At 37.1% G+C, this 27,182-nt stretch overlaps 1 protein-coding gene across 1 annotated transcript in view; it reads left to right on the top strand.

Annotated features, from left to right (window-relative positions):
* Positions 1 to 27,182, top strand: part of PPP3CA (protein phosphatase 3 catalytic subunit alpha) — a 385,241-nt gene that overhangs the window by 178,360 nt on the left and 179,699 nt on the right. Inside the window, exon 2 of the mRNA XM_072624559.1 lies at positions 7,140 to 7,340. Within this exon, the coding sequence (XP_072480660.1) occupies positions 7,140 to 7,340 (201 nt within the window). The remainder of the gene's footprint in view (positions 1 to 7,139; positions 7,341 to 27,182) is intronic.

The following is a 27,182-nucleotide window of genomic DNA, read 5'->3' as shown; positions in this document are numbered from 1 at the left end:
TCCCACTGGATTTTACTTTTTCCAAAGGTGATTTTTTTTTTAATGTTTCTTAAAAATCCATCTATGATGAAGAAAATTCTAAAATTATTTTTTTTAAGGGAGAAATACTCATGAACTAACTTAAGATAATGGAATTGTAGAACCTTGGTCATGTAACAGAGCTTTCAACACCAAGATTTACTTGGGAACTCAGATCTGGTGAGTGACTCCCAAGGTCATACAGCTACCACAGCGTACCTGAGAAGAGGTGATCAGGCACCCTGATAAAGACAGGGTGTCAGCTGCAATCAAACTGTAAACAAGTTTAATCATATTTTTCCAGTCCTAGATTGTTGTACCTTTCACCAGCAAACACTCATAATAACAGTAAAATTCAAAGGGAGGGACTGTGTTTGAATTTCTTTTATTTCTCCCCAGATCACCTATAGGGACTTGGAGAGAGAGCAGGGATCAATAGTGGTTGCTCTTACAATACTTGCTGGTTGTTTCAAATGTACACAGGTTTATAGATAACCCCACACAAGGAAACATATGTAGAAACAAGTGCCAAATGTGGCTTACATTGCGTCTGACCGAATGTACTGGAGTCATACTCTCAACATGTGCTCGATAATGCTGATGGTGCTCAGGAAGATGCCTGTCATGAATAACATGGGAAAAAAGTTGCTCCTACAACAGCTATCACTGAGGATAGGGATACAGGCTAAGAGAAACCTGAGAAAACTTCTATGAACTGATACAGAGTGAAGTGAGCCGAAGGACCAGGAGAACAGTTTATATAATAGCAGTAACACCATCAGGACATTTGCAGAATATACTACATTTTTTTCTTGAAGACAAAAAAAAAAATCATAGTTAATATTTAGTTAGCACTTTGATGAAGTACTTTAAATATGTTTTCTCATACGCTCCTTACAATAATCTTGGGAGGTAGGAGAAAATATTCTCTTCACTTTGCAGATGAGGAAACTAAGTATGGAGAAGTCAAGTAGTTTTCCCAGAGTCTCACAGCTTCTAAGTGTCTAAGGTAGGACTTGAACTCAATTTGTCCTCATTCTAATCGTAATACACTTATCCATAACACCATATTTTTGTGTCTTTGACTTTTAAAACATTTCTTAACTTCACTCCTTTCTATCTTTTTAATCTCTTTACACCCAACTCTTTTCCACATACTCCAATCCAACAACACTAGCCATCTTGTTCCCACAGGACATGTTCTCCTAAGTCCATGTATTTTTGCTGTCTGTCCCCATGTCTGAAACTTTCACTCTCCTCATTGGACTCTCTAGATTCTGTTATGTCTTAACTAAAGTCCCACCTTCTTAAAGACACTTTTCTTCTTAGGTCCTCCTTAATCTTAATGCAGTTCCCCTGACATTCCCTCCAATTTATCCCATAGCTGTCTTGTTTATTATTAAAGGGTTGTCTCTCCCTCATTAGACAATGACCTTCATGAGATCAGAAACTATTTTTGCCTCTGTATCCTCTTAGTGCAGTACCTGTCCCATGAAAGGCACTTAAATAATTCTCAGTGATTTGATTTACCTAGGATGTAGCTTGAGACTCTGTGACAGAACTTGTCGCTACTGTTTCATATAAATTGATCTCATAGAATAGGTGCTTATTAAAGATGGATTGATTGACTCTAAAACTGCAGACTGTCAGAGATAAAAGGGAACTTTGACATCATTGGGCTAAACCCTTCATTGTATATCTGAGGAAACTGAGGCAAGTGATTTGAAAGGAGTCTTTACTGAACAGTGGAAGTGAAACTCAAACCCAAACATCTAGACTCACAAGCCACATTTTTTAAAAATTTTAATGAACAAAAATCTATTTTCTCTCCCTTGTCCCCTGGTCTATTTAAAAGAAAAGGAAAACAAAACCTTTGAAACAAGTATACATAGTCAAGCAAAATAAATTCCTGTATTGGTCATGTAAAAACCAAATATCTTATTCTGTGTAATGAATCATTACTTCTCAGTCAAAAGATAGGTAGCATGTCTCAATATGAGTCCTCTGGAATCATGGATGATTATTTTTTTGAACAGAGTTCAGGTTAATTTGTTTTTGCAGTGTTATTGTTATTGTATAAATTGTTACTGTATAAATTATTCTCATTTCACTCATTTCTACATCAGTTGAAACAAGTCTTTCCAGGTTTTTCTTAAGCTGTCTCCATTGCTTCTTTTGGCACAATTGTATTCCATTACATTTATATGCCATAATTTGTACGGTCATTCAACAGCTGATGGGCATCCCCTTTGTTTGTAAGACTTTGCAATGAGAAAAAGAGTTGCTCTGAATAGTTGTTTTTTTTTTTTTTTTATTTTTGTAAATATGGGCCTTGTTCCTTTACCTTTGATCTCTTTGGGAGTTTAGATTTAGTGGTGGCATCCATAGGTCAAAGGATAACTATGTCCTTTTGGGGACCCAGTTCCAAATAGTTTTCAAGAATTCTTAGCCCCACCAACAGTGCCTTCATAGACCACTTTTTCCATAAACCTCAAGCATTTATATTTTCCTTTTGTGCCATCTTTGGTTTTCTAATGGGTATGAGGAGGAAAAGCATATGTGCTTTAATTTGCTATTCTCTAATAGGGATTTGCAGGATTTTTTTTTCATATAACTATTAAAAGCTTAGCTTTCTTCCTTAGAAAATTGATTGCTGATATCCTTTGACCTTTTATCAGTCAGGGAACCCTTACCTACTAGTCTCACCATGACCTTGGGTTGTCTGCAGATGTGTGTATGTGTGTGTGTATGCGTCTGTGTGTGTGGTAGGGAACCTCTAGAGGCAATAATTGATGAATCTGATCCATTGTGCAATGGAAATATACCAGGGGAAAAGAGTGTTTTGTTTGATTTCATTTGTTTATTATAGTTTTTGTTGCTCTAGAGTGCAAGCAATATTCAGGCAGAGATTAAGGCACCAGACCACAACATTGTTTGGCCCTGTAGCCATCTGGGATATTTCTTAACAGGATGCTGTTGAGATCTTGTGCCCCATATATGACCTACTCTGCTTTTTTCTTCAACTACAATGTTGTGTTTTCTTTTTGCATTATTATTTTGGAATCATTTAAAATCATTCAAGGTGAAATGGGTAAAAGATGTTTCACTGATTTAAGCAATTTTTGAGAATTTAGAAGTAAAATCCTAGAAAATATCTTCTGAAGAAGCAATGCCCAAAGGAGATATGACAAAGCTCCTCCTTGTTTTTCCCCTGATTCTTTTACAGTGGTAGGAAGTTTATGGGGTTGGGAAAACTGCATATATTTTCAGATTTTCTGTTCAGTTTTACCAATTGTTTTTTTTATAATTTTATTCTTTGTCATAAAGAGTGGCTCTATAGGAGTGAGGTAATAATGGGAATATTTAATATTAAATGAATTAAATAAATTAATATAAATAATGGGATAATTTAGGTAATATAGAAATAAGGTTTCACTAAAATTTGTTTTTAAAAATAGAAAATGTTTTCTAAAAGATGCAATCTATCCTTGCTATTTGAGACTAGCCTGATATAGTCAATGACAGCAATATCCTGAAGGAAAATTCAAACACGAGGTTCATCTTGTGTACATGACAAGTTTGTCATAGCAAGCACCTACCTTTCTTGGCTCAAATATTTACATTTTTTTCCAGTATTTTTGGCACGGGTCTGCATGTAGGACACGGTGCATATAGAAACATAAACAAACAATCTTTGCACCCGTGCCCTGCCTTTACTGTCAAACACATGACCGTTAGCCCCATTTCTTTCAGTGCCCTAGGTGCCTCTTCTGTGTAGCTGGCAGGAACTTAGGGATTTGTCTTTGACTGCCCATCCTGTTCCCCGCTGCTCTCTTCCATCTGCCTAACCGGAATTGGGCCCCATCTGATCAGTTCCCTTATCATCCAACTGGAGAGAGTCCCCTCCGCTTGGCTTCTTTCCCACCTCATCTTCAGAGCCAGTTCCAGGAGCCCAGAGCAGGTGGCGTTCCCTCAGCCAGTTACCTTAAGTAGTAGCAATTACTGGAAAGTAGAGGGTCTAAAGAGATGGGAGGAGCATCTGGTACTGCAGTGAACTTGGCCCTGAAAAGAGTCAAGGGACCAAAGAAAAATCTAATTCGTGCTGGGGATGATTCCCTGGGGTGCTCTCTCTTCTTGCCTCCCTCACCTTATTGCTCTCATGTTTGTTGATTTAATTCCTGTCTTGAATTGGAACTCCAAAAGTGGGTTGAGGTGGAGAAAGAAAGAATGTTTTTTCTTCACTCCTCACACATCTATATTTTTCTGACATATTTATAGAATTAGACTAGTGCTTTGAGTTGTCAATTTTTCAAATTATCTGGTTCTAATTATTTCTTAACCTGGGATCCATAGAGTGATCCATATGTGTGTGTGTGTGTGTGTGTGTGTGTGTATGTATATGTTCACACTTGGGGGAAAGCCCTAACAATGGCATTATCAAGTCAAATGTAATCAGTTTTTGTTACTTTGGGGGAATAATTCCAAATTGCCCTTGAGAGCGGTTAGACCCAGCCACCGCTCCACCAACTGAGCATCAGTGTATTTTTGGACCATTTATCTGATTAGAATTCTTACGATTTTAAGAATTGTTTATTTTGATAACATCAGTGCTATAGTATTAATTATTCCCTTGGTTTTGCCTAGTTCACTCTGTAACATTTTATACGTCTTCCTAGGATTTTCTGAACTCATCACTTGATTTCTTAAGGCACAATGGTATTCCATTACACCACATTCCAAATTTACTTAGCCATTCCCCCAACTGATGAATATTCCTTTCGTTTCCAGTCCTTTGATACCATTGAAAGAGCTGCTATGAGCTTTTTTTTTTTTTTTTTTTTTTTTTGCACAAATATGACCTTTTCTTTCTTCAGTCTTCTTGGGGGAAAGCTGATCCTTTCAGGCACAGAATTTGACACCTATGCCTTACATCAATGAAATCACATATCAAAAATATGGCAAAGTCACAAAGTAGGAGTAATAGGTACAAGGTGGCAGTCAGTATGGCTCTTTAATAGCATGGACTCGTAGGATCATGGAGTTAGAGTTAGATGGGACCTTAGAGATGATTGTGTCCAACATTTCACTCTTAGGTCTTTCCAATGTTCACATCCAAGCCAGAATAAATGAAGGAGCCTTTATTGTTCAGATATTTCAGTTGTACCTGACTCTTCCTGATCCCATTTGGGGTTTCCTTGGCAAAGGTACTGGAGTAGTTTGCCATCTACTTATCCAGCTCATTTTACAGATGGGGAAATTGAGGCAACTGGGATATGTGACTTTTCCATGGTTACACAGCTAGTGTTTGAGGCCAAATTTGAACTCAGATCTTCCTGACTCCAAGCCTGGCATTCCATCTGCTGTGCCACCTAGCCGCCCTTATATCTGTGTGCTTACTGGTCATATTATTTTGAAAATGTCTGGCCCACTTATGAATAGCTTTGGATATCAGCAGAGTTCATACCTCTCTTGCTCAAAGGATAGAACCTCCACTGTGGTGTCATTTTTGGTTTACTTCTCCTTAGTCATTGTTAGAGCCCTTAAGTTTCAAGTTACTTCACCTCTTCCCCCCTCTCCTCCCATCTGTACAACTTCCTGCCCCATTCCACGTTACTGCAGGGCCAGAATCTACTATACTCTAAGATGGTGGTGGTGATACTACCACTAACAATAATTATCATTTGTGTAGTGATTTCAGTTTCACAAACTAGCTTGCACATATCTCATTTGATAACTAGCAGATTGGACAAACTTCTTGTCCTAATGTGCTAATGAACTGTAGAATTTCCTCAGGACCCTCCATCTGCTTATTAGGACACACGTACATTTGGAGACAACATTTTTTTTTTTATTTCTAATGCATTATTTTAACATACAAATTAAATAAAATAACCCAGATGAGCTACTTATAGAGTCTTGCAGGCATGTAAGACTTTGGAGGGTTATTAGTTTGAGTCTTCCAAAAGTTCTGTTCTAAAAAATATCACATTCCATGACTCTTCTCCTTTGTAAGATTATGGATCTCTGTACCATAGTCATGCAATACAACACTTCAGATGTATTGTCATTCAAAAGTCCGTTGGGGGCTAGTCTGGGAATTTAGGCACCTTTGTTTCCATGAAAAATTTCATTTTGGGTTTAAAGAAAGACCTCTAAACAAATATTTCTTCAGTGCAGAGCTTCTCCTGTTAATGAGCTGAAGCTTTGTAACCTAAAGTCTTAAAGAGTTCCCTGGGGGCATGAGAAGGTGTAGTAACTTGCCCAAGGTTATAAAGCTATTATGTGAAAGAGGCAGCACTTTGACTTACATCTCCTGGATTAAGAGGCCTGGCTTTGACTTTATTCCTTTTATTAAAAGGAATGAGTGCATATGGAAGTTTCTGATAAAAGACTAAAGACACTAAATAGAAGTAAAAATAAATAATAGCCCTGGAAAGAGATAGAATGCAGAAAATAGGTTCTGTGCTTGTCCTGAGGTCTTGGATCAATCATGCTTGTGCCTCAATTTTTTGTATGTAAAGTTTTGGTGGGGGATAATTGGATGATTTTAAAGTAGGACAAGTTTGCTCTCAGAGGTGCATTCCCTGTAGTTAGGGCGTCTCCTCGTATTTCCCCTTCTTTTTTTTCTCTTCAATCTGCGCTATGACTTTGGTCTCCATTCTCTGTTGGTATTTACTCAGTCCTGGGGCACTAACACTTATTTGTGGGTGTTAGTGGGAAAGTATCCCTGGCTAATATTTACATTTCAGAGACAATGACTTAACTGAAAGGCACGGCTGGTGGCTGGTACTTGGCAAGCCAACTGCTTCACCTTTGCCTAGGGCTGGCCCTGGGTGGAGGTGTTGAGGATGATTTCCTCCGGTCCAGATTTGGCAGAGCCAAAGGGAACTGCATGTTATTGTGTTCCCTGTTTTGGCATATCATTGATAAGGGATGAGGCATGGGCTGTAAAGAATAAGAATTATAGATTTTCTTGCCAAAAGAATAGAAGGCAGGCAACTTTGATAGATAAGCTTTGATCTTAGTCTAAAATGTTGAAGCATTTATTCATTTTTGATGTTTTTTCTTGTGGCTTGGACATCAGGATTTTGATGCTAAAGATCTGGCCCTTTGTCTTTCAGCTGTCCCTTTTCCTCCAAGTCACCGGCTCACAGCAAAGGAAGTGTTTGATAATGATGGGAAACCTCGGGTGGATATCTTAAAGGCACATCTCATGAAGGAGGGACGGCTGGAAGAAAGTGTTGCTTTGAGAATAATAACAGAGGGTGCTTCAATTCTTCGACAGGAGAAAAATTTACTGGACATCGATGCTCCAGTCACAGGTAAATCCCACAGATGTAGGTTTGCCCACTACACATTCATGGCTTATACATGAAATTCCAAACATAGATCTCCTAAGGCCTCACTATACATTATAAAATGCTACTGATCTTATTGTGGCTTGGTTATTGAATTAACATTAACGTTGGCCATGGGGATGAAATGACATTTTAAGGATAAAATAACAATGTAGAAAAATTGCAAAGTATTATTATCAAGTTTTGGTGATTTTATGTCTATAAAAATCTTGCCATTATTTTAGTAATATTCAAATTGCTATTAATTTTTCTAGTGATATTCAAATTTCTGGAGTTGAGGGAAAAATTGTCTGAGAGAATATGTATATATACATACACACATATACATACACACATCATATGTATATGCACATATACGTGTTTGTGTGTGTGCATATATATATACACATATGTGTGTGTGTGTGTGTGTAAATCATTAGAAAGGCTGTCTGTTGGGGATGACCCAAGAAAATAATGGGCATCTCAGAGGCATAAAGGGCACTGTGAAGCAATCAGACATCCATGGGTGTTAGTTTACCACAGGATGTGAGTATTCCACTGTTCTCTTTTTGAGAAAAGCTTTGACAATCTATATTTCTATTTTTACCTTTTTGATCATTTGTGTGTTTGTTAATCAAGTCTGCATCATTATAACTTCTTTGAGAACCAGCACGGTAGGCGATAGAGAGCTGGTCTTGAAGCCATGCAGATCTCAGCTCAAGCTCTGCCCTTGACATAGATTGATGGTCTGACTCTGAGAATGTCACTTACATGTCATTCTAAGGAGTTCGCTAAGACTATAAGTTGTGGAAGATGTGTTGACCTGCCTTAGTATAAGAAGCAGTTTTATCATTTGAGGTTTCTCTGTGCCAATGACGTCAACATGTTCAGTTCTTGCTGTTTAGAACCCTCCTTCACCCACCAAAACAACAACAACAACAACAAAAAACTACAAAACCACCATTAACACAGTCTATTAGTATATGGAAGCAAATGATGGCTAGCATATGATTTTCTTCCAAGATTTTCAGAGAAACTAAACTTCCTGATTCACGTGTTTAACATAAAAGAAAATATTATTTTCTTTTTCTTACTGATTGAGTAACCAAAATGTTGAGAAGTGAAATTCTGATGACGTCTAAACAGAAAGAAAGGAACAGTCTCTAGGGAATTTTGTCTGTAAGAATTTTCCTCATTGCCGAAACTATCTCTACTTTGGTTAATGTGACGTAACTCAATTCTGGTTCCCCATCTACTTCTCTGCCCATTCCTTCTCAGTCTCTTTTACTGGTTCCTCTTCTTACTCCCCTCCTCTCTCCTGCTCCCTGCCCCAAGTGTGGAATTCCCCTGCGGTTCTTTCCTGTCCCTTATTCAAATGAGATAACTTTTATTTGTAAAGCACTTAGCACTCTTCTGGTATATAAAAGGTGCTCCATAAATACTTCTTCATTGGCATTTTTTCCCTCTTATCTTTTTTTTTCTAAACCATATTCCAACAAGAAATATTTGTTGACTGTATTAGGAATTAATATGAATAAGATCTAATACCTTTCCCTAAGAAGCTTACAGTCTAGAAGGGGAGATAAGTTTTATAAGAAAATAACTATAAAACTAAAAATGTGGTAAGAACATGAATAAGTAACCTTTGGTCTTGCATCTACAACTTTCTACTGAACTAGTCATGAACCTTCAGTGCTTGGACTCTACCAGAGAGATCATACACTACTCTGGTAGTTTCAAAGACCCAGGTTTTTCCCACTCCACAGCCAAAGAAAAAGCTGTTCTCATCTATGAAATGGGCAATGCAGAAAGTCTTCTTACAGAAAGCAGGTCCTGGATATCTCCCCTCTTATCTTCTCTATGTTCTCTTTTTTGGCAATTTCTTCCACTCCCATGGCCTCAGTCATCATCTTTTCCAGGCTGACTCCTTAATCTGTATTTCTAGCTTTAAACTCTCCCAAAGATCCAGGTCCATGCTCCCAGCTGCTTACTGTCCATTTAATTGGATGTCTGGACAGCACCACCAACTCATTTTTTCTTTAAAAATGAAACCCATGTTCTTCCAAATCTAATCTCCCTATTTCTGTAGGTGATACTACCAGGTAGTCTCTTAGCTAAGTTGAAACTTTGGAATCACTTTTAATCATTCTCTGCTTGACCATCCCTAACCAATAAAGTTCCAGATCTTTTCATTTTATTTTATTTTTGACTTTGTTTTGTTTTATCGTTGCAGTATCACTTATATCCATGCTTTGTAGTCTCTCAGTCACCACCCTCGGGCAAGCCCTCATTATCTTTCACTCAGACTGTTGTAAAAGCTTCCTAACCAGTTTCCTAACTTTAAATGCCTTTTCAATTCATCTTTCTGCCAAAGAAATCTTTAAAATTATATATACTTATGAATACCTAATTATTAGCAGTAATAACACATCTGGTGTTTCCCTCCTCTGGTTCTAATCAATTTTTCCAGCCTATTTTCCATTGTTACCCTTCTCTTCTAGACTGCAATGAGATTTTTGTCTGTTCCCTGGTCCTACCCATCACTCTTTCCTGATGTCTCTGTCTGCTGAAACTATCTTCATCCTTCAGAAGCCAGTTCAGGTGTCACTTCCTCTATGTATTCAGAGGACTTAGAACTAGACAGAACCTTAGAAAACACTTAAAGAATCACTTATGTAACATCACATAGTAAAAAAAAATAGATCTGAAATTTGAACCCAGACTAATCTGCTTCAAAATCCAATGCTCATGGCTGTGCTGTAGTGTCCTCTTTCAAGAGTCCACCCTTCCCCCCAACTAGAGTTGATATCTCCTTCTGGAACCTCTAGCATGGTTTTGTTTGATCTTTCCTATATACTTACTCATATTTTAGTCAACAAATTGAAGCATCTGCCATATGCCTGGTGCCATGCTAAGCTTAGGGATACAAAAAAAGGCAAAAGAGAGTATTTTGATGCATTATTAATTAATTATTAATGCATTATTAATTTACTTACATATTCTCTAAGATTTTAACTTTCTTCAAAGAAATGATTTTGTCATTTTTTTTTTTTTTTGCATTTCTTTTCCATATTTGGCTGTTGCTCATAACAGGCCCTTTAAATCTTTGTTGTCATGAATTAATTTATATTCCCTTTATATCCAAATATTCTTCTAGTAGAATCTATGAAGCTGTTCTAGGGAGATGGCTTTCCATGAAGCTTCTGATACTGCTTGTGTGGTCCTGGGCAAGTCACTCAGATTCTCTAGGTCTCAGTTTACTCATTTTTAAAATTAAGGGGTTGGACTACCTGGCCTCTCAGATTTCTTCCAGTACTAAATCTACCCATGGGAAATGTAGCCATTGATCTCCTTTTCCCAAAAATAAAAATTTAAAAAAAAAAAAAGATGATTTGAGTTTCATTTTTGAATGGAAGTTCCTTCAATCTTTTATATAAAATAGTGAAATAAACACTAGATCAGTAATGGGCTATCACTCTCTGGGTCTCAGTTACCTCATTCACAAAGGGAAGAAATCTGATCACATGATTTCAAAGGTGTGTCTTCCTGTGCTATTTGGACATTCTGCTAAGCAGCTAGGTGGCTCAATAGATAAGGTGACCCTTAAGTCAGAATTATCTGAGTTCAGATCTAACCAGCTGTGTGACCCTAAGCAAGTCATTGAATCTCTCTCAGCCTCCGTTCCCTCTCTGTAAAATGCAAACGATAAGAGCACCTACTTGGGGAGAGGGGGGAGTAAGGATTCAATGGACTGATTTTTTTAAAGCACTTTGAGAACTCTAAAGTATATACAGATGCTACCTTTAATTATTATTATTTTTATCAAAATGATATATCATTATATAAAATGTCACATGTAATGATTGAATCACTGGAATTATAACTTTACCTGGTTCACAAAGTCTGTGTTTAATTTCTTCATCCATATAGCAGGCAGAAACATGAGTTATTATTCTCATCTCTATCCCAAAAGGATATTAGAAGAATATAGTGTAACGATTTATGAAAAAAGTCTTTTAAATTTTTATGAAAGAATTAAAAACGACAACAACCAAAACTCAAGGTCCTATTGTGCAATATAACAGCAGTAAAATCATTCTCAAATAGTGAAGACACCTCGAGAATGCCTGTGAATTATTTTTTTTCTCATGTTAATGTTACTTTTTAAAAGGAGTCTGTTACGAATAAAGTAGATTTATACTTGGCTTAATAATCTTATCTGATAACAGAAGGCAATGTAAATCTGTTTGAGAAAAGTTTCTCAGTCTTTGCTGTCACCTTTTTCTTTTTAACTATCCAGGCTTTATATCCAATTCAAATTTTGTATATATTGACTTTCTGGAACTAGATAGTAAGATGGGGAGGAAATGGACCTGTTATTTCATTGAGATAAAGAACTCCCAAATGAGCAAAGTAACTCTGCAAATGTTGAACAGCATGTATTTTCGCAGTAACCTACCCAGGGTCACACAAAAGGACGTAACCAAGGTTGTTGGCATGGAATCCTAATTTTCCTGGCTCTAAGACCAGCTCTCTATTTAATACCATGCTACAAGGTATCAATAATAAGTATGATAATAAAGGGCATGTGTAAAATAAATATTTAAGTAGTTCACCAGAATGTACCAGTAAGATTATTCCTTATTTACCACTAGTCTTATAGAATCACAAAACGTTGCATGGTAGAACCAGAAGGGCTTTAAAGACCATCTCTTCTGACCTCCTTTACCGCTCTTACTGTTGTAATCCTTCATTCTCAAAGAGCAACACGACATCAGGAAGGTGACTCCATGACGTGCAAGTGAATTGGGTTGAAGTGAGACAGGGCTATGCAAAGTCACCAGTTTCCCTCTCTCCTCTGGAGCCATCTGGGTCAGTGGCCAGATATAGATCAGGACAACTGGAGATGGTCTCACTCTCTCTCTTATAGAAGAAAAGATAAGGCTTAGAGGGGTTAACTGTTTTGCCCAAGTTTACACAAGTAATAAATTGAGGTCTTGTTATCTTTTTTTTTTTTTTTTTGTAATATTCTGTCTTAAAAGAACAAATATAGACTGTGCCTTGGAAAGCCATCACAATCAAACCTGGAGTAGAATTCCAGAAACACTAGACTGAAAACTTTCTATGAAAAGTATGTTATCCTTGCACTTCTCAAAACTAAAATCCTGTCATTCAGAGAAAAAAAAATGTCTTATGGCAGGTTTCAGTTATACAGAGGTATACACAAATGTACAAAGGGACTGCAAGAAATTAGGGTCAGCAAAGGGCTAATGGAGTCCTTGATCGGTGGGTTCCCCTGTCAAAAAAGCAAAGATGTCAGCCCCTGCCTCATTTACAGACGTAAGGGTAGCTTGCTCGGTCCTCCACTTCTGATGAGAAATTCTTGGGTGTGTTTTAGATGGGATCCTCATTCTGTTCTGGGTCAGACTGATTGACTTTTGAGGTCCATTCTGTAATTAATTCCATAATGTTTTTGGAAGGGGTGGACGAGTTCCTAGTCTGGAAAATCCCTCCATCTGCACAAGTCGCAACGCATTTCTAACTTATCTACTAAGTTTTAGAGAATTGTCTGAGGCACGTAGAGTTTAAGTGATTTGTCCAGGTATTCAATTGTTTTCCAGTTGTATCTGACTCTTCATAACCCTATTTGGGATTTTCTTGGAAACTATTTTGGAGTGGTTTGCCATTTCCTTCTCCAACTCATATTACAGATGAGGAAACAGGCAAACAGGGTTAAGTGACTTGTCCAGGGTCACACAGCTGGTAAGTGTCTGAGGCTGGAAGATGAGTCCTTCTGACTCCAGGTCCAGCACTCTATCCACTGTCCCACAGGTAGCTCCTAGATGTGTCAAAGGCTGATTTTGAGCCCAGATCTCCACAATTGTTTCTACCCTATCAGCCTAATAGCTACACATGAATAGAAGAAAAAAATACGTTGGAAATCAGACCTCAAATTATAGGCAGCTCTCTTGAAATAAATTTGCTGATTTTTACCCATGAGTAACTTAGGAATCAGTGTGATGTAGAGCACATGTGCTGGAAATATAATCTGAAAAGCAAAAACCTTTTTATTACACCTACTGTTACTCTCAAAAAGGTCTCAAAAACTCTAAGTAGCCTCACGTAGTTTTTATTGCAATCTTCTTTATTTTTTTTTCTTTTCTGATAGTCTGGAGATTGATGTAATAGTGGTTGAAGGGAAAAGTGTCTCAGAGTCAAAGTGGAATATACCCCTTGCTTTGCTTCCATGAATAAATTAGAGATTGCCCCACCCTATTAATGGCCTTCCAAAGTAGATTTTTTAAAAAGATGACAGCAAATTTCTTGTAATTTTTAGGACTTTCTTCAGTTTACAAAGTATCATACTATACTATCTGTTTAATTTGGAATTTTCACTCTCTGGATATATAGGACTCAACAATGTAAAGCTTATTTTAAAAAAATTAAAAATAAAAATAAACTTTAAAAAATGTCGAAAACATGCAAATAGACACACCAAGAGTGATGCTGAGACACATAAGTAGGAGATTAGCGTATGGTAGCCATGAGATAACTTTCCCATTATAAACCCAGTATGTATCCATATGCCATTGTATGCATATGCCATATCTGGTTCAGAGCATCCCTGCTCAAGAAGGAGAACTTGGCTGGGGTTCCCAAGATGATGATGAAATGGCAGGAAAATAGAACATGGTTGGAAAGGTTATAGAAATGAAGATTATTTAACTTGTGTAGGAGATGGCCTCTGGAAAGTTAATGTAGATTGTTTTTAATTGTCTTGGAATTAGAGGCTCATCTATCCCCCACTAAGTGGTATGTTATTTGGTTGGGAGATTAGGCAATTCCTCCTGGAAGGGTAAACAGATTTTGTTTCAGTGGAACTCACATTGAGAAAGTGCCATATACAGTTATCTCTTCCTTAGCCCCTATTGCAGTTTTGGGATTGGCAATCAAGGATTGGCATAAGAAATTAAATTGAAATTTGAGGAGAGTTTTGTGAAAGTCACAGATGACACACCAAGTCCAGCAGATGACTCAGAAAAAGTTTAGAAAATCAGAAATGCAAAAAATATATGTATAGTATTATATAGTGCCAACTTATTTTGTCTTTTAATATCATAACAATTCAGACTCCTTCTCTGGTAGGAAAGAAGGGCCAAGAAATTTTACATGGATTTTCCAGATCATGGAGGCACAGAACCCCTATTCCCCATCATGAGGAAAGGATAACTGTGTAACTTTTGAAAAAAAACAATCAAATGGCATATGCATGTTGAGGCAGCTTGGCATAGGACCATTCAGCACTACATGCACATTAGGATCACTTTAGGCCACATATTGACTTAGAAAATCTTATATAAATATCATCTATATTTTAATGTATTTTTGTTTATTAGTGAAATATATCCCAATTAAATTTTAATCTGGTTTGGGCTGCACTTGACAGTGTCATGGGCCACATGTTGCCTACAGTCTGTGTGTTTGACCCCTCTGGCATAGTAAATATAGAGCTACCCTCAAAGCCATAAAGACCTCCCTCCTTTAATATATGCTAACTATGTGACCCTGGACAATCCAAGGAATTTCTAGGTGCTCTAGGCAACTTTCAGAGGGAAGGTCCAACCCCCATTGGTAGAGGAAGCTTCTTCACCCAGAAATTCCCCATACTATTGAGATCACCAATCCATACCCCATACCTCAGTCCCCATACCTATGTACTACAAATTTGTATGCACATATTGCACTTCTTTTCCCTCATGTTTCCCTTCTAAAATTGTTAAAAAGTCATTCTCAAACATTTTTATCTTATTCCAAGAATGTCCTTAGTGATGTCATTGGTTGATCTTTTTGAGATAATTTCTTCAATTTATTAAGTCGCAGTGTTTCGTCTACATATGTCTATCTATATATCTATCTGTCGATCATGTCTCTTATAGGTATCTTTCCACTTGTCTGACTTTTTTTGTCTTTCTGTCTTGATAATAAATGTCTAGGATTTATTCATCAGTTTAACATTATCAAATTTTTTACAAGTATTATAACTTTTATTCTTCACAAAATCTCCATGAAGTGGGTAGTATTACTATCCCCATTTTTCAATTGGGAAAACAAACTAAGCGAAGTTAAGGGATTTGATCATGGTCACCAGTTTGAACTCAGGTCTCCCTGACTAAAGGCCAGTACTTTATTCACTAAACCACCTGGCTCACACCTCTCAGCATCAGAGTCAATTGTTAGTTTATTTTCTTAATGAAATATAAACTGAAAGGTGGATAACAAACCAATGAAAGGTATGAAGAATTTTAAAAAGGTTTTCCTAATCAATTCATTTCACCATCTAAGAAAATGGCGCTATCACTTGGATGGCAACAGCATCCTAATTCCAGAGGTGCTTCCAGAAAAGGTAGCTATATTACAGAAGAGGGAAAAAGAGACCAAGCCACAACAACTAGTGAGAGAAGTTGTACTAGATCAAGGGAACTCAGACAATGAAATGACTCTGCTAGAGGAAGCAGAATCGTGAAAGTAGAGAGGGATTGATTTTCAAGATTTCTGAAGGGGAGGAGAAAATATTGAAGGTGTGGGAAAAATCTTGGTCCTTATTACTCCCAAAACAAATTGTTTGAGAGAATGGCAGTTATGAATTTATACGTGTTCCTTTGCCATCTGTATAAAACTTGTGTAAGAATAATTTACACGTGTGTTGAGGGCATCCTTAAAGAAATTCAAAAGATAATATTTCATTGGGAATATAATCTACAATTAGCTTAGCTACTAATAACATGTGATCTTCTGCAATAGACTCCATCTTCACCATAATACAATTGACTGAAAGATGAAGAGTTGAAAAAGAAAGATGTAGAGCTCAAAATCTGACCAGACTAATAGTTTGTTAACTATAATAAAACAGTTGTTTCAGGAGAGCAAAATGTCTCTGAAAAGACTCTCCTTCAACGAGGTATCCATCATGCACAAGTCAAAACTTCAGTAATTTCCTCGAAAGATATAGACAGCAGAGCTAGTTTTATTCAAGAATCGTCTAATCCTGAGTCTCAAGTGCACTATAAAATGGACAGATATATATTTAGTAAAGTTTTTGTGAGAGAGATCCAGTGCAGAGTCCAAGCTAAAGAGATTTTCCTCTGAAATGGTCAGGTCTTCTGTGTCTTTGTAGTTGCTGTTATGATGTTTGCATCAAGACTGAACAATTTAGTTTCTTGTGTGAGCTCCATAATCACAGAGAGGGGGAGAGAGAGAGACAGAGAGAAAGACAGAGAGACAGAGAGAGAGAGATGGAGAGAGACAGAGAGAGAGAGACAGAGAGACAGAGAGGGACAGAGAGACAGAGAAACAGAGAGACAGAGAGAGAGACAGAGAGAGAGACAGAGAGACAGAGACAGAGAGAGAGACAGAGAGACAGAGAGAGAGAGAGAGAGAGACGGAGAGAGGGAGAGAGGGAGAGAGAGAGAGAGAGAGAGAGAGAGAGAGAGAGAGAGAGAGAGAGAGAGAGAGAGAGAGAGAGAAAGTCTGCCTTTAACAAATGGAAGAGGAATAACTATTGTCTAGCGATTAATGATTAGGAAGCTAGTGATCTCCAAAGTGGTGTTTTGCTGTGGGGCCGTGGCCTGACCTCAAGGAAGCCATATAACAAAGTAATAATATTTATACAGCACTTACTATGTGCCCAGCACTGTGCTCAGTGCTTTACATTTATTATCATCTCACTTGATCCTCATAATAACCATGCTATTATTATCCCCATTTTACAGATGAGGGAACTGAGGCAAACAGAGTGACTTACCCAGAGTCACACAAATAATAAGTGTGTGAGGCCAAATTTGAACTCAGGTTTTTTCTGATCCCAGGCCTAGTGCTCTATCCATTGGGTTTCATTCCACAATCTCAACTATCTCCTATCATGGGGTTTGTCTTGAGCACAACTGTTATCTATTCATATACCCCAACATATTTTGAGTTCTCCCTTCTTCTGCTGTGTAAACTGTGAAACTACCTATCCCTTGTCTTAGCCAAGCTTTGGCTTCTCAAAGCAGTTGAAATCTAACCACTGTGTACTCACTGCTGTAGCTACAGAGCTGTCATTGGGAAAATCCTACACACTCACTCAACATATCCAACCCTGTCTCCCAGCACTTCATGGCTTTGGCAGGCAGCCCCTTGGGAGACAGTCCATTCTTGAGTAGTGTCAGTGACTAAAAGGTCTACCCTCACCCTATTCATTATGTATGCGAATCTCATTACATTTTCTTTTTCCACAATTCCTCCACTGATCTTGATTATTAGGAAAGGGTAGCTCAATCATTGTAGTCATCCAACTTCAAAACCTTTGTGGCATCTTTTATGCTTCGCTGGCCTTCTTGAATATCCAATCAATGGACAAATTGTACTGCTTCTACTTCTGTCCTCTGCTGTTCATTCCCGTCTCACCACTCACATGACCATTAGCTTAGTGCAGGTCCTTAGCACCAGAACTGTTTGCAGTAGTTGGCTAATCAATCAGGACACCATTGCCCCAGGTGGATTGTTATTGTTCTTTGGTTTTTGCTATTCTTGAGTTATTCAGTCATGTCTGACTCTTTGTGGAGTTTTCTTGGCAAAGATACTGAAGTGGTTTGCCATTTCCTTCTCTAGTTGGATTAAAATCTGCATTGTTAGAAGTTATACTCTTACCACTCATGTCAGAGATCCATTTGAGTATTTGAGCATTCCTAAATGCTGTTTTAGTGGATAAAGGACTGGGAGTGGAGTTTAATTTTAGTTATGTGGAGTTAAATTCATAATGCTTCCTAAATGTCTTTCTTCAAACAATTGCAACTGAAACATTGTAATACTTAGAGTGAAAAGTTAAAGTAGCTTTCAGTGGAGGGTACATCCCTTCTTTATGAGAGACAGAGAGGGAGAGACAGAGACAGGGAGAAAGACAGAGAGAGATAAAAGAGAGAGAGGCACAGAGAGACAGACAGACAGAGACAGACACACAGAAAGAGAAACATAAATTGATGAATTCGGAATGAATTTCAAGGTAGTTTTAATATTTAGGAATTTTCTCCTTCCACATTTCATTTTGGGATTAAGCATATTGTGTTGAACACCAGCTCACTGCTTGTGTCTCCCCAGTAGACTTAAAGGTATATCTGGAGACTGCATGCTACCCTAATATTCCTGGGAATTTAAGGGAATTGGAGGTGAGAAGGATGGGGCAATGCTGAAGGATCAGAGGTCTCAGTTCTAACCAGTTTATCTCATGAGGACAAGCAAGTTTTCCTCAGAGAAGTCTTTGAAAATGGTAATAGGTTCTATTATAAGAGAGATGAAAGGCAGGAAAGAAAATAAGAAAAGAATTATATCTCCATCTTTTTTTTAAAACTTTACCCCCTTATTTTTATTTTTGGAACTGGAGTTGAGGAAATACAAGTGAGGGTAACATATAATATGTAAATAGAGTATTTGAATATGCTTTGTCTCCCTCTGTTTCTGTGTGCATATGCTTGCATTCAGGCATCTGGACAAATCTTGAACAGAACAGTAAGCAAGATAACCTTCTCAATCTGCTGAATAGCTAGAGATTCAGACAGGCAGGGATGATGGCCATTACTCACCAGATGTCTGCTTCCATTCTCATTCCTTTACATAAGTTTTTAATCCCTATTGCTTGGCTAGTGAAATAGATGAAATCCTAGTCAGATAGTATCTCTAAATACAAGCTGATATCTAGGCTTCCATCCTTCCAAATCTTAGGATTGATCATTTAGGCTACAATCAGTTTTTCTTTTTAATTATTTATTCCTGTTGTGTTGGTCATCATGTTAAGCACTGCAATAGATTTCAAAGGTTATGTAAGATCCATGTCCTTATACAAGCCTCCATGTCTATAGTATACAATAATCTCTGATAGATCCATTAAGGTAATATAAACCAAAATGTCCTATGGAACACAAGGGGTAGTGTGAGAAGGAAGATCTAAGAAAATATCATGGAGAAGATATTTAAAATGGGCTTTTAAAGGGTGAATAGAAATTTGACATGCAAAGAAGCAAACAAAAGCTTTTCAGTGATGGGAATCAGGGGGAGCAAAGAAAAGGCCACTAGAAAATATATTCCTAAGTACAGAAAGCAGCCTCATTTGGCAAGAGCATAGAGTATGTTAAAGAGAATAACATTATTTAAGGTTTAAAAGGAAAGGAGTCACACATTGGGGAGGGGGGCTTAATTCCCAGTCAAAAGAGTAGGAAGCTGACTCAATAAATGACAAGGAAGTAATTGGGGCAGAGAAGTGATATGACTCTATGTTTAAACAATTATGAAAATAACATTATTAGTTCTTATGTGCTAGTTACTAATAGTAGTAGTAATTTAAAGAAGTGATTTTCAATACAATCATAGATTTAGAGCCATAAAAGACCTTCACAACCAGCAAGTCCAATCTTCTCAGTTTTACAGATTGGGAAACTGACCCCGGGAAAAGTTAAGTGACTTGCCCAGGGTCACACAGTTTGTAATTGTCAGAGGCAGAATTTAACTCCACTCCTAGTCTTTTATTTACTAAGCCTCCCTCTAGTACTAGTTAATAAAATTTCCTGTAGTACAGATCTTTAAAAGAAAATCATATTTCTTTTTAGTTCAGGGATACATCTGTTAAACATCCATTTTAAGTCTCTGATTCGAGGTTGTTTATTTTCATCAGTAACTTTTAAGGAATTTTTTTTTGTTAAGGTCTAGAGAGTGTTACTTCTCAACAGTACGCCTTGAAGTTCATTTATTTTCTGTCCATCCTTTCATCTTCCTGACCTTTCCTTGCATAGACTGTCTCTCCCTTTTTGATTGTGGAAGCTGAAGGATGGCATCCACAGTTTGATTCTGATCAATGTTATTCAGAAAGTCACTTTCGGCTGATCTCAGTGTTGAGTGGACGTATCACCATCAGCTGGGCAAACTGCTAATCTCCACAATTTGTCTGTTTCCTGAAGCCGGGGATTTGTCCCTGGTGGAGCACAGGATTCCCTCTTATGCCAATGCCTGCCATTTAGCATGCCTCGCCGTTGCCAGGAGAACCCTCTGGCTTTGTTCCTGGATCCAAGAGTGGACTTGTGGCCAAGTTTAAGGTCATGGCATTCCTTCCCTTAAGGCAACTGACGTCAATTAGGAGAATTCCCCAGGCCTGTCCTCTTGAGAGAGCTAAGTGGGGCTAAGAATGCTGAAAATTCTGGGACTAAAAAGAAGACTGTTTGCTTTTCTCATCTTCTCATCTGTCTCAGAGAGATGGGGATAGGATCTGGTAATATGTGGAGGCAAAATATATCCCGTAAGCCATTTCGCCCATCTGTGACCTCATTGTGTAAACCTGTAATGCCTGGCCCTTAGCCAGGTATCTATTTTGGTGTCTGCTCTCCTGCTAGCACCACTATATTATGGGAGAGTGGAGAAGGGCAGAGCTGCTTTCTGCCATCCTGGGTGATATCATCCAATCCCTCCTCTATGATCTCTGCCCCTCCAAATTCTGGCCTTTGACTTACAAAAAGTTCTATCACTGCCCAGGGATGGTACATGGTTCCATTCTCAGTTCATCCCTGGGTCATTTTCACCTTTTCTAGGTGTAGGGACAAAATCATATGCCTATATTTTCTCCTAGGCATTTTAAAAATTAATCATTAAAGTAGATCTCTGCTACACAGTTTGGTTTTAGACAGAAAATTCCTGGGATAATTGTTTACTAAAGTTGTTTTCATTATTTGTGATACATATCGAACTTTCTGCCTTTGGAACAGTTCGAAGATTATTATTATTGTTAATAATAAACAAACTTAATAAACAATTGTCAACGTAAATAGATAGTAGATTAAGTAGCAAAATTGATAGACATGCAACAGCTATAATAACTTTCAACTTGTTGCATATTTAAAGTTAGCCATAGTGAGGCTGGCGACCTTACACAGCCCACCCTCACTCAAAACAAAGTCAAGTGCAAGTCATGTCATCATTTCTCTGATGGCATGGTCTTCTTCGGCAACAAAGGATGAACACAACACAATAATGTAATTTATTAAATTTATTATGAACTTGATGTTGTTGTTCAGTCATGTTCAGTTCTTTGTGAACCCATGGACCATGTTGTCCATGGAGTTTTCTTGACAAGGATAATGGATTTGTCCTCTCTTTCCTTCTCCAGTGGATTAAAGTAAACTGAAGTTAAGTGACTTTCCTGGAGTCACACAACTAGTGTCTGAGGCTGGAGTTGAACTCAGGTGTAAACATCAACAAAGTTAACAATAAAGTGAACATGCTAAATAGAGGCAACCTGGCCTAGTGGATAGAGAACAGGTCTCAGAGTAAGGAAGACCTAGGTGTCAAGCCTTGACAATGACAAAACTGTCAGTATGACTTGAGGCAAGTCACTGGATTTCTGTGAGGCTGGCCATTGCCAAGTGATTATTGATTTGCCTTGATAGAAAGGAATTTCCAACCAAGATTTTTTTTTCCACACAAGGGGTTCTGAATCATAGATAGATTTTAGAGGATCTGTGCGTTTGGATGAACAAACTCCATCCAAAAAATCCCTATATTTGGATTTTCACTAACCTCAGAGTTTATTAATTCCTTCAACTATGAAATTTTAAAAATGTATTATATGAAGCTATCCATAAGATGTGTTATATTGAATATATATGTATATGTGTGTGTGTATGTATCTGTATGTGTATATATGTATATATGTCTACATAGATAGATAGATGATAGATGATAGATAGATAGATAGATAGATAGATAGATAGATAGATAGATAAATAGATAGATAGATAGATATAGGGAGACATAGATTGAGTTTCCAAATTCTTAATAAAAATAAGGAGGGAAAGGGTTATTGTTTAAGAAGTGAATTTCCAAAAGAGACAAGAGGAAATGGGATCAAGGGAAAGGTCCAAGGATACTGATTGATGTTACCAAGGAGAAGGACCCCTTCATCCTCTAAGACTAACACAAAAGAGACAATAAGAGATGGTGATGAATGATTTTCATATTATCTTGTATTGTTCACTAATTGCTTCATATTCACTAATCACGTCCTCAATTCAATTTTAAATTGCATGGGGTTAGGAATCTTTTCTTACTTTTTCAGTATCCCTCCCAGCATCTGAAATAACATATAAAATATGCTTAATAAATATTTGTTAAGCAACATAGGAGTGAAGGAAGGAGACCTCCAAGGCTGTGGGTAGAAGATGACCAAAACAGAGTGTTTGTTGTATCATCATAATGGCAGGTTATTCATGGGAGCAAAGTGGCTAATCTTCCTTTGACTTAAAAGACTGTATCCAGCAGTCAAAAAGGAAAATATTGTCTATAATAATAATAGGAGCATGTATGAATGCCATGTAAACAAGCCAGTATGACATCACAATGAGTTCAACCTATAGTCAACCTGTGGCACAACATGACTAGTCATTTGGAATTCTACTTCCTTATTCCACAGAAGTATAGATGGGTGGAGTTGGCAAGGAACTTAGAGATAATCAATTCTAATCTAATCTAGGATCAAGATCAGGATAAGAATCGAGATTGGATATGATTTCATGGGTATAGGTAACTCATGAGTGAAGTTTCCTGTCCCAATGCAGGTTGGCACCTTCTCGCAACTTATAATCTTGAGAGTCACCTAGGGAACTGAGTTGCCCAGGGTCACACAACCAGTAGGTTTCAGAGGCACAACTTTAACTCAGCTCTTCCAGGAGCCTAATCCAACTTTATACATAATGCCATGCTACCTATAAACACAGTATTTTATAGATTAGAAAAATGAACCCTATAGAGGTAAAGTCACTTCTACTCATGAAAAACCCATGGAATTAAACTAATTCAAGAGCAAAATAACAAATAAAAAAATATTCCTTGAAGCTTGTATGAAGTATATTTAGGATGAATAAAAGTGGATTAGTCTTATGCTGCTCCTTCCTTCTAGAGGTAATACTAGTTGAAAATATTTCAGTTCAGTCCTTTTTCAGTCACATCTGACTCTTCACGACCCCCTTTGGGGTTTTCTTGGCAGTGATACTAGAGTGGTTTGTCTTTTCCTTCTCTAGTTCATTTTACAGATAAGGAAACTGAGGCAAACAGGGTTAAGTGACTCGACCAGGGTCACACAGCTGCTTCTTATCTAAGGCCAGATGAGTCTTCCTGATTTCAGGCTTGGCACTCTATTGGCTGAGCTACCTAGCTGCCCAGATAAAATAGTCACTCAGTAATTGTCACTAAGGGAAACCCAGTATTCTTACTGCAGATGTATATAAAGAGAAATGCCACTCAGTTACAAAATGACAATTGTTTATCATTAATGACTCCATTAAACTAAGGTCTAACAAAATAGGTGGCAGCCTATTATCAATTATTAGATTGGTGGTAGCTATAGTAAATGAAAATGAAAACAGGCTAGGACTAAGGAGCTGTTAAAAACTAAGCATCACAGGCCATGGTATGGCAAGATGCACTCCAACATACTAAAACTTTCCTTTTCCACAGTATCTCTGGGTGTGTTGAGTGATGACATCATTGATGCTGTCAGTAGTGATGTTTTTCATAAGAAATGCTTGTTTTATTAGAGACTTGGTAAGGAGAAGTGAATTTTTGTAGTTGATACAGTTCACCTGTGTTGGAAATTACTACCTTGATATAGAAAATACTGCAACTTAAAATGTTCATTGTATACTGCATCCTGTTAGAAATTTTAAAATGAATAGTTAGTAACTTTAAAATTGCTTCATAGCAATTTGCTACTTCAGTTCCAAAACAGAAAAGACTTGAACCATTCTGTTGAATATTTTTGTTTATTTTGATTTAAATTCTAGATACATGGAAACTGTCCATTTACTATTAAATTTTTTTTAAAATGCTTTTTCCTTTTCAACTATTTACAGTAGAAAATGTCTAGTTAATTTTGTTCTTTTATTATTAAGGAATGTAATACCTGAGACAAAACACATCATTCACTTGGCCTTTAGCAATAACTTTTCATTTTACAGTAAATGTCTTTGTCATGCAAATAACATATATAAAAAGGGAGAATCCTTTTCAAAGACACACTGCAGTATCTTTCTGTACCCTTAGGAAACAGAGTTTTATTATGTAAAGCAGAGTTAAAATGCTGCTGTCATATGGAATGTTTGGGTGAGATCAAGGGATGTGAGACATAAAAATTTAGAGGTGGAAGGGACCTTGGAAGTCATCTGGTCCAGTCTCTTCACTTTATTCATAGGGAAACTGAGATTCCCAGATGTTAAGTGACTTACTGAAGGTTTTAAAGGTGATGAGGGCAGAGGGAGAATTTGAACCAAATTCCACAATTCTAATTTCAGTATCTTTCTATCATAGGTATGGTTTTCCTCAATATTGTTTTTAACATTCTGATTGAGAAATCAGGTGGCAGCATCAGATAATTATAAAATTTTTAAAGAACTTGGAGATATGTAAGTAGGTACTAGACCTTACGAGTTATGGATTGATTAGACATACAATAAAATACTTGTCAGTCCACTTCTGGTTGTCATTCACCTTTACAATAAATGGAGCCTAATGAAGGGGAAAAAGAATGAGGTCTATGCATGCCACAAAGGGTAAAATTCAATTATTAAGGTAGCAGCCAACATTTTCATTTGACTTTATTTGTCAGGAAGTCATTTACTTCAAGAAAATACATGCAAACTTTATTTCATTTACACTTTTTTTTCTGGCTAAACATCTGTCCATTTTAATTAAAGTCTATACATTATTCTACTGAGTTGCTCCAGCTTTGGGGACTAGTGTCTGACGTTTTAAAGTTATGATTTCATAAGATGGATTTTGTTTCAGGCAATCTAACTGTTATTAAAGAATTCAGTGTCTCTAAATGTGTTAAATGATTTGAGATGCCACCTGGTGGTTTCCTATTGATAAATCTCCTTTTGCTTCTAGCTGACATCATAGTTACACTTCCCATTTTTTCTTAGTGAGGAAGAGTGATTTTTGAGAAGGCAGGCACCAATATTGAGGTACTTTTGTCCATCTGTCCTTATAATTATAAGTTATTTTAAATCATACTTGATAGCATCTCAATATTTGGTTTCATTTTATTAATTTATCACATTTTTATTGAATGCTTCTCTTATATTAGATCTTCTCATCTCTGCTCATATAACTGTCCTTCAAACGTTATCTTTCAGCAAGTCAGGGGTCTTTTGTGTTTTTAAATCTCAAATAATTCACTAAAATATTTGGAAAAGTAGAGTTTTTTGTTAATTATGATAAAATAATACTTTCCGGGCTATCTGGACACCACTTGATAAACTGGAGATTAACAGAATCATCATCATATTAAATAATAATGGATTTTAAATTCTTTATTTTTTTAAAATAAAGCCAATAGACATCCATGTAATTTTAATTGTCGACTACTTTAAAATCAATTCTAGAGACACAATAGCCACGTTTGTACGTGTGTTGTGTGTCTATCTATATCAAACAAATGAAAAAATATACACTGTAAGCATATATGGTTATTAAATCAAAATCTGGCCTTGGATCCATCTAGATATACATTCATCATTGAAAAATACTCTCTGTGTGTCTTTGGGGAAGTCAATTGAACTCGCATTGCCCCAGACTATTATTGGTTACAAAGAAAGTGAAGACTTGCATTAGGAAAGTGAATTAGTTCCCTCATCAGAGGAATTCTGAATTGATGAGATGTCGAAGATGCTGTAGTTTTTGTTTTTGTCATTAGAGGTATCTGGGTCATGCAATGCACAGAAAGCACTGGACTTAGGAAGACTTCAGTTCAAATTCAACCTCAAATATTCACTAGCTCTGTGACCGTAGGGCAAATCACCTGATCTTTTCTGTTTCAATTTCCCCATGTGTAAAATGGGAATAATAGCAGCCTCTACCTGCCATGGTTGTTGTAAAGATGAAAAGGAGATAAAATTTGTAAAGAACTTTGTAAACCTTAAAGTTCTAAATAAACGCTAGTCATTTATTATTAATTACTATTACTTGTTGTTCTTTAACTACTTCTTATGTTACTTACTATTGCCAATTAACTTTTTAAAGTAAGGCAAGATCCAACTGAGACAAGAGCGGAGCTGAAACTCAGTTGGGTGATTGGAACCTTGTTTCAGCATGCAAAATTTAGAGGAAATGGTAGCACGATTCCTAGAGTCCTGCCTGACTTGTCCACAATCAGAGTAGGGGGCAACCACAGCAACCTTCTCCTGGAGATACTCCCTCCCACTATAGCACGGGAGATACATTCGTTTCTCCTCAGATTGTAGAGATAGAAAACTGTTGGATGTTTTAAACAGTTATGTTTAGTTAGATACAAGGAAAATGTTCTGAACCACAAGTGTTGTGTAAAAGGGGCTGGACTGGCTTAAGAACTGGTGTGTTCCATGCTCTTAAGGAATTTTCAAGCAGTTAATGTCATGGATGTTGCTATAGGTCTTCCAGGATGAGTTTGAATGGTACTAGATAACTTAGAAACTCCCAGTTCAGAAATTCTCTGATTCTGAGTCACTAATGCTTATAAGCTAAATAAGCCTGAGCAACTCAACCAAGTTCAACAAATAGACAGCAGTTACTAGGCACAAAACATTGTCCTAGGTACTGGAAAAAGTCATTTATCTTCTCTAATCTTCATTTACTTCAACTACATGAGTAATAAGACATGCCACATACCTCATAAGGCTTTTGGAAGGAAAGTAATTTACTCCCTATAAAGTGGTATGAGAATTCAAATTCCAAATGACTTTCTGAAGTTCCTGTATACCCAAAATTGTACTAGGTGCT

Source organism: Notamacropus eugenii, chromosome 7, assembly GCF_028372415.1.
Source record: "Notamacropus eugenii isolate mMacEug1 chromosome 7, mMacEug1.pri_v2, whole genome shotgun sequence".
NCBI classification, from domain to species: Eukaryota; Metazoa; Chordata; class Mammalia; order Diprotodontia; family Macropodidae; genus Notamacropus; species Notamacropus eugenii.
The sequence above is the reverse complement of the archived record's forward strand: the minus strand, read 5'-3'. Positions and strand labels throughout refer to the sequence as shown.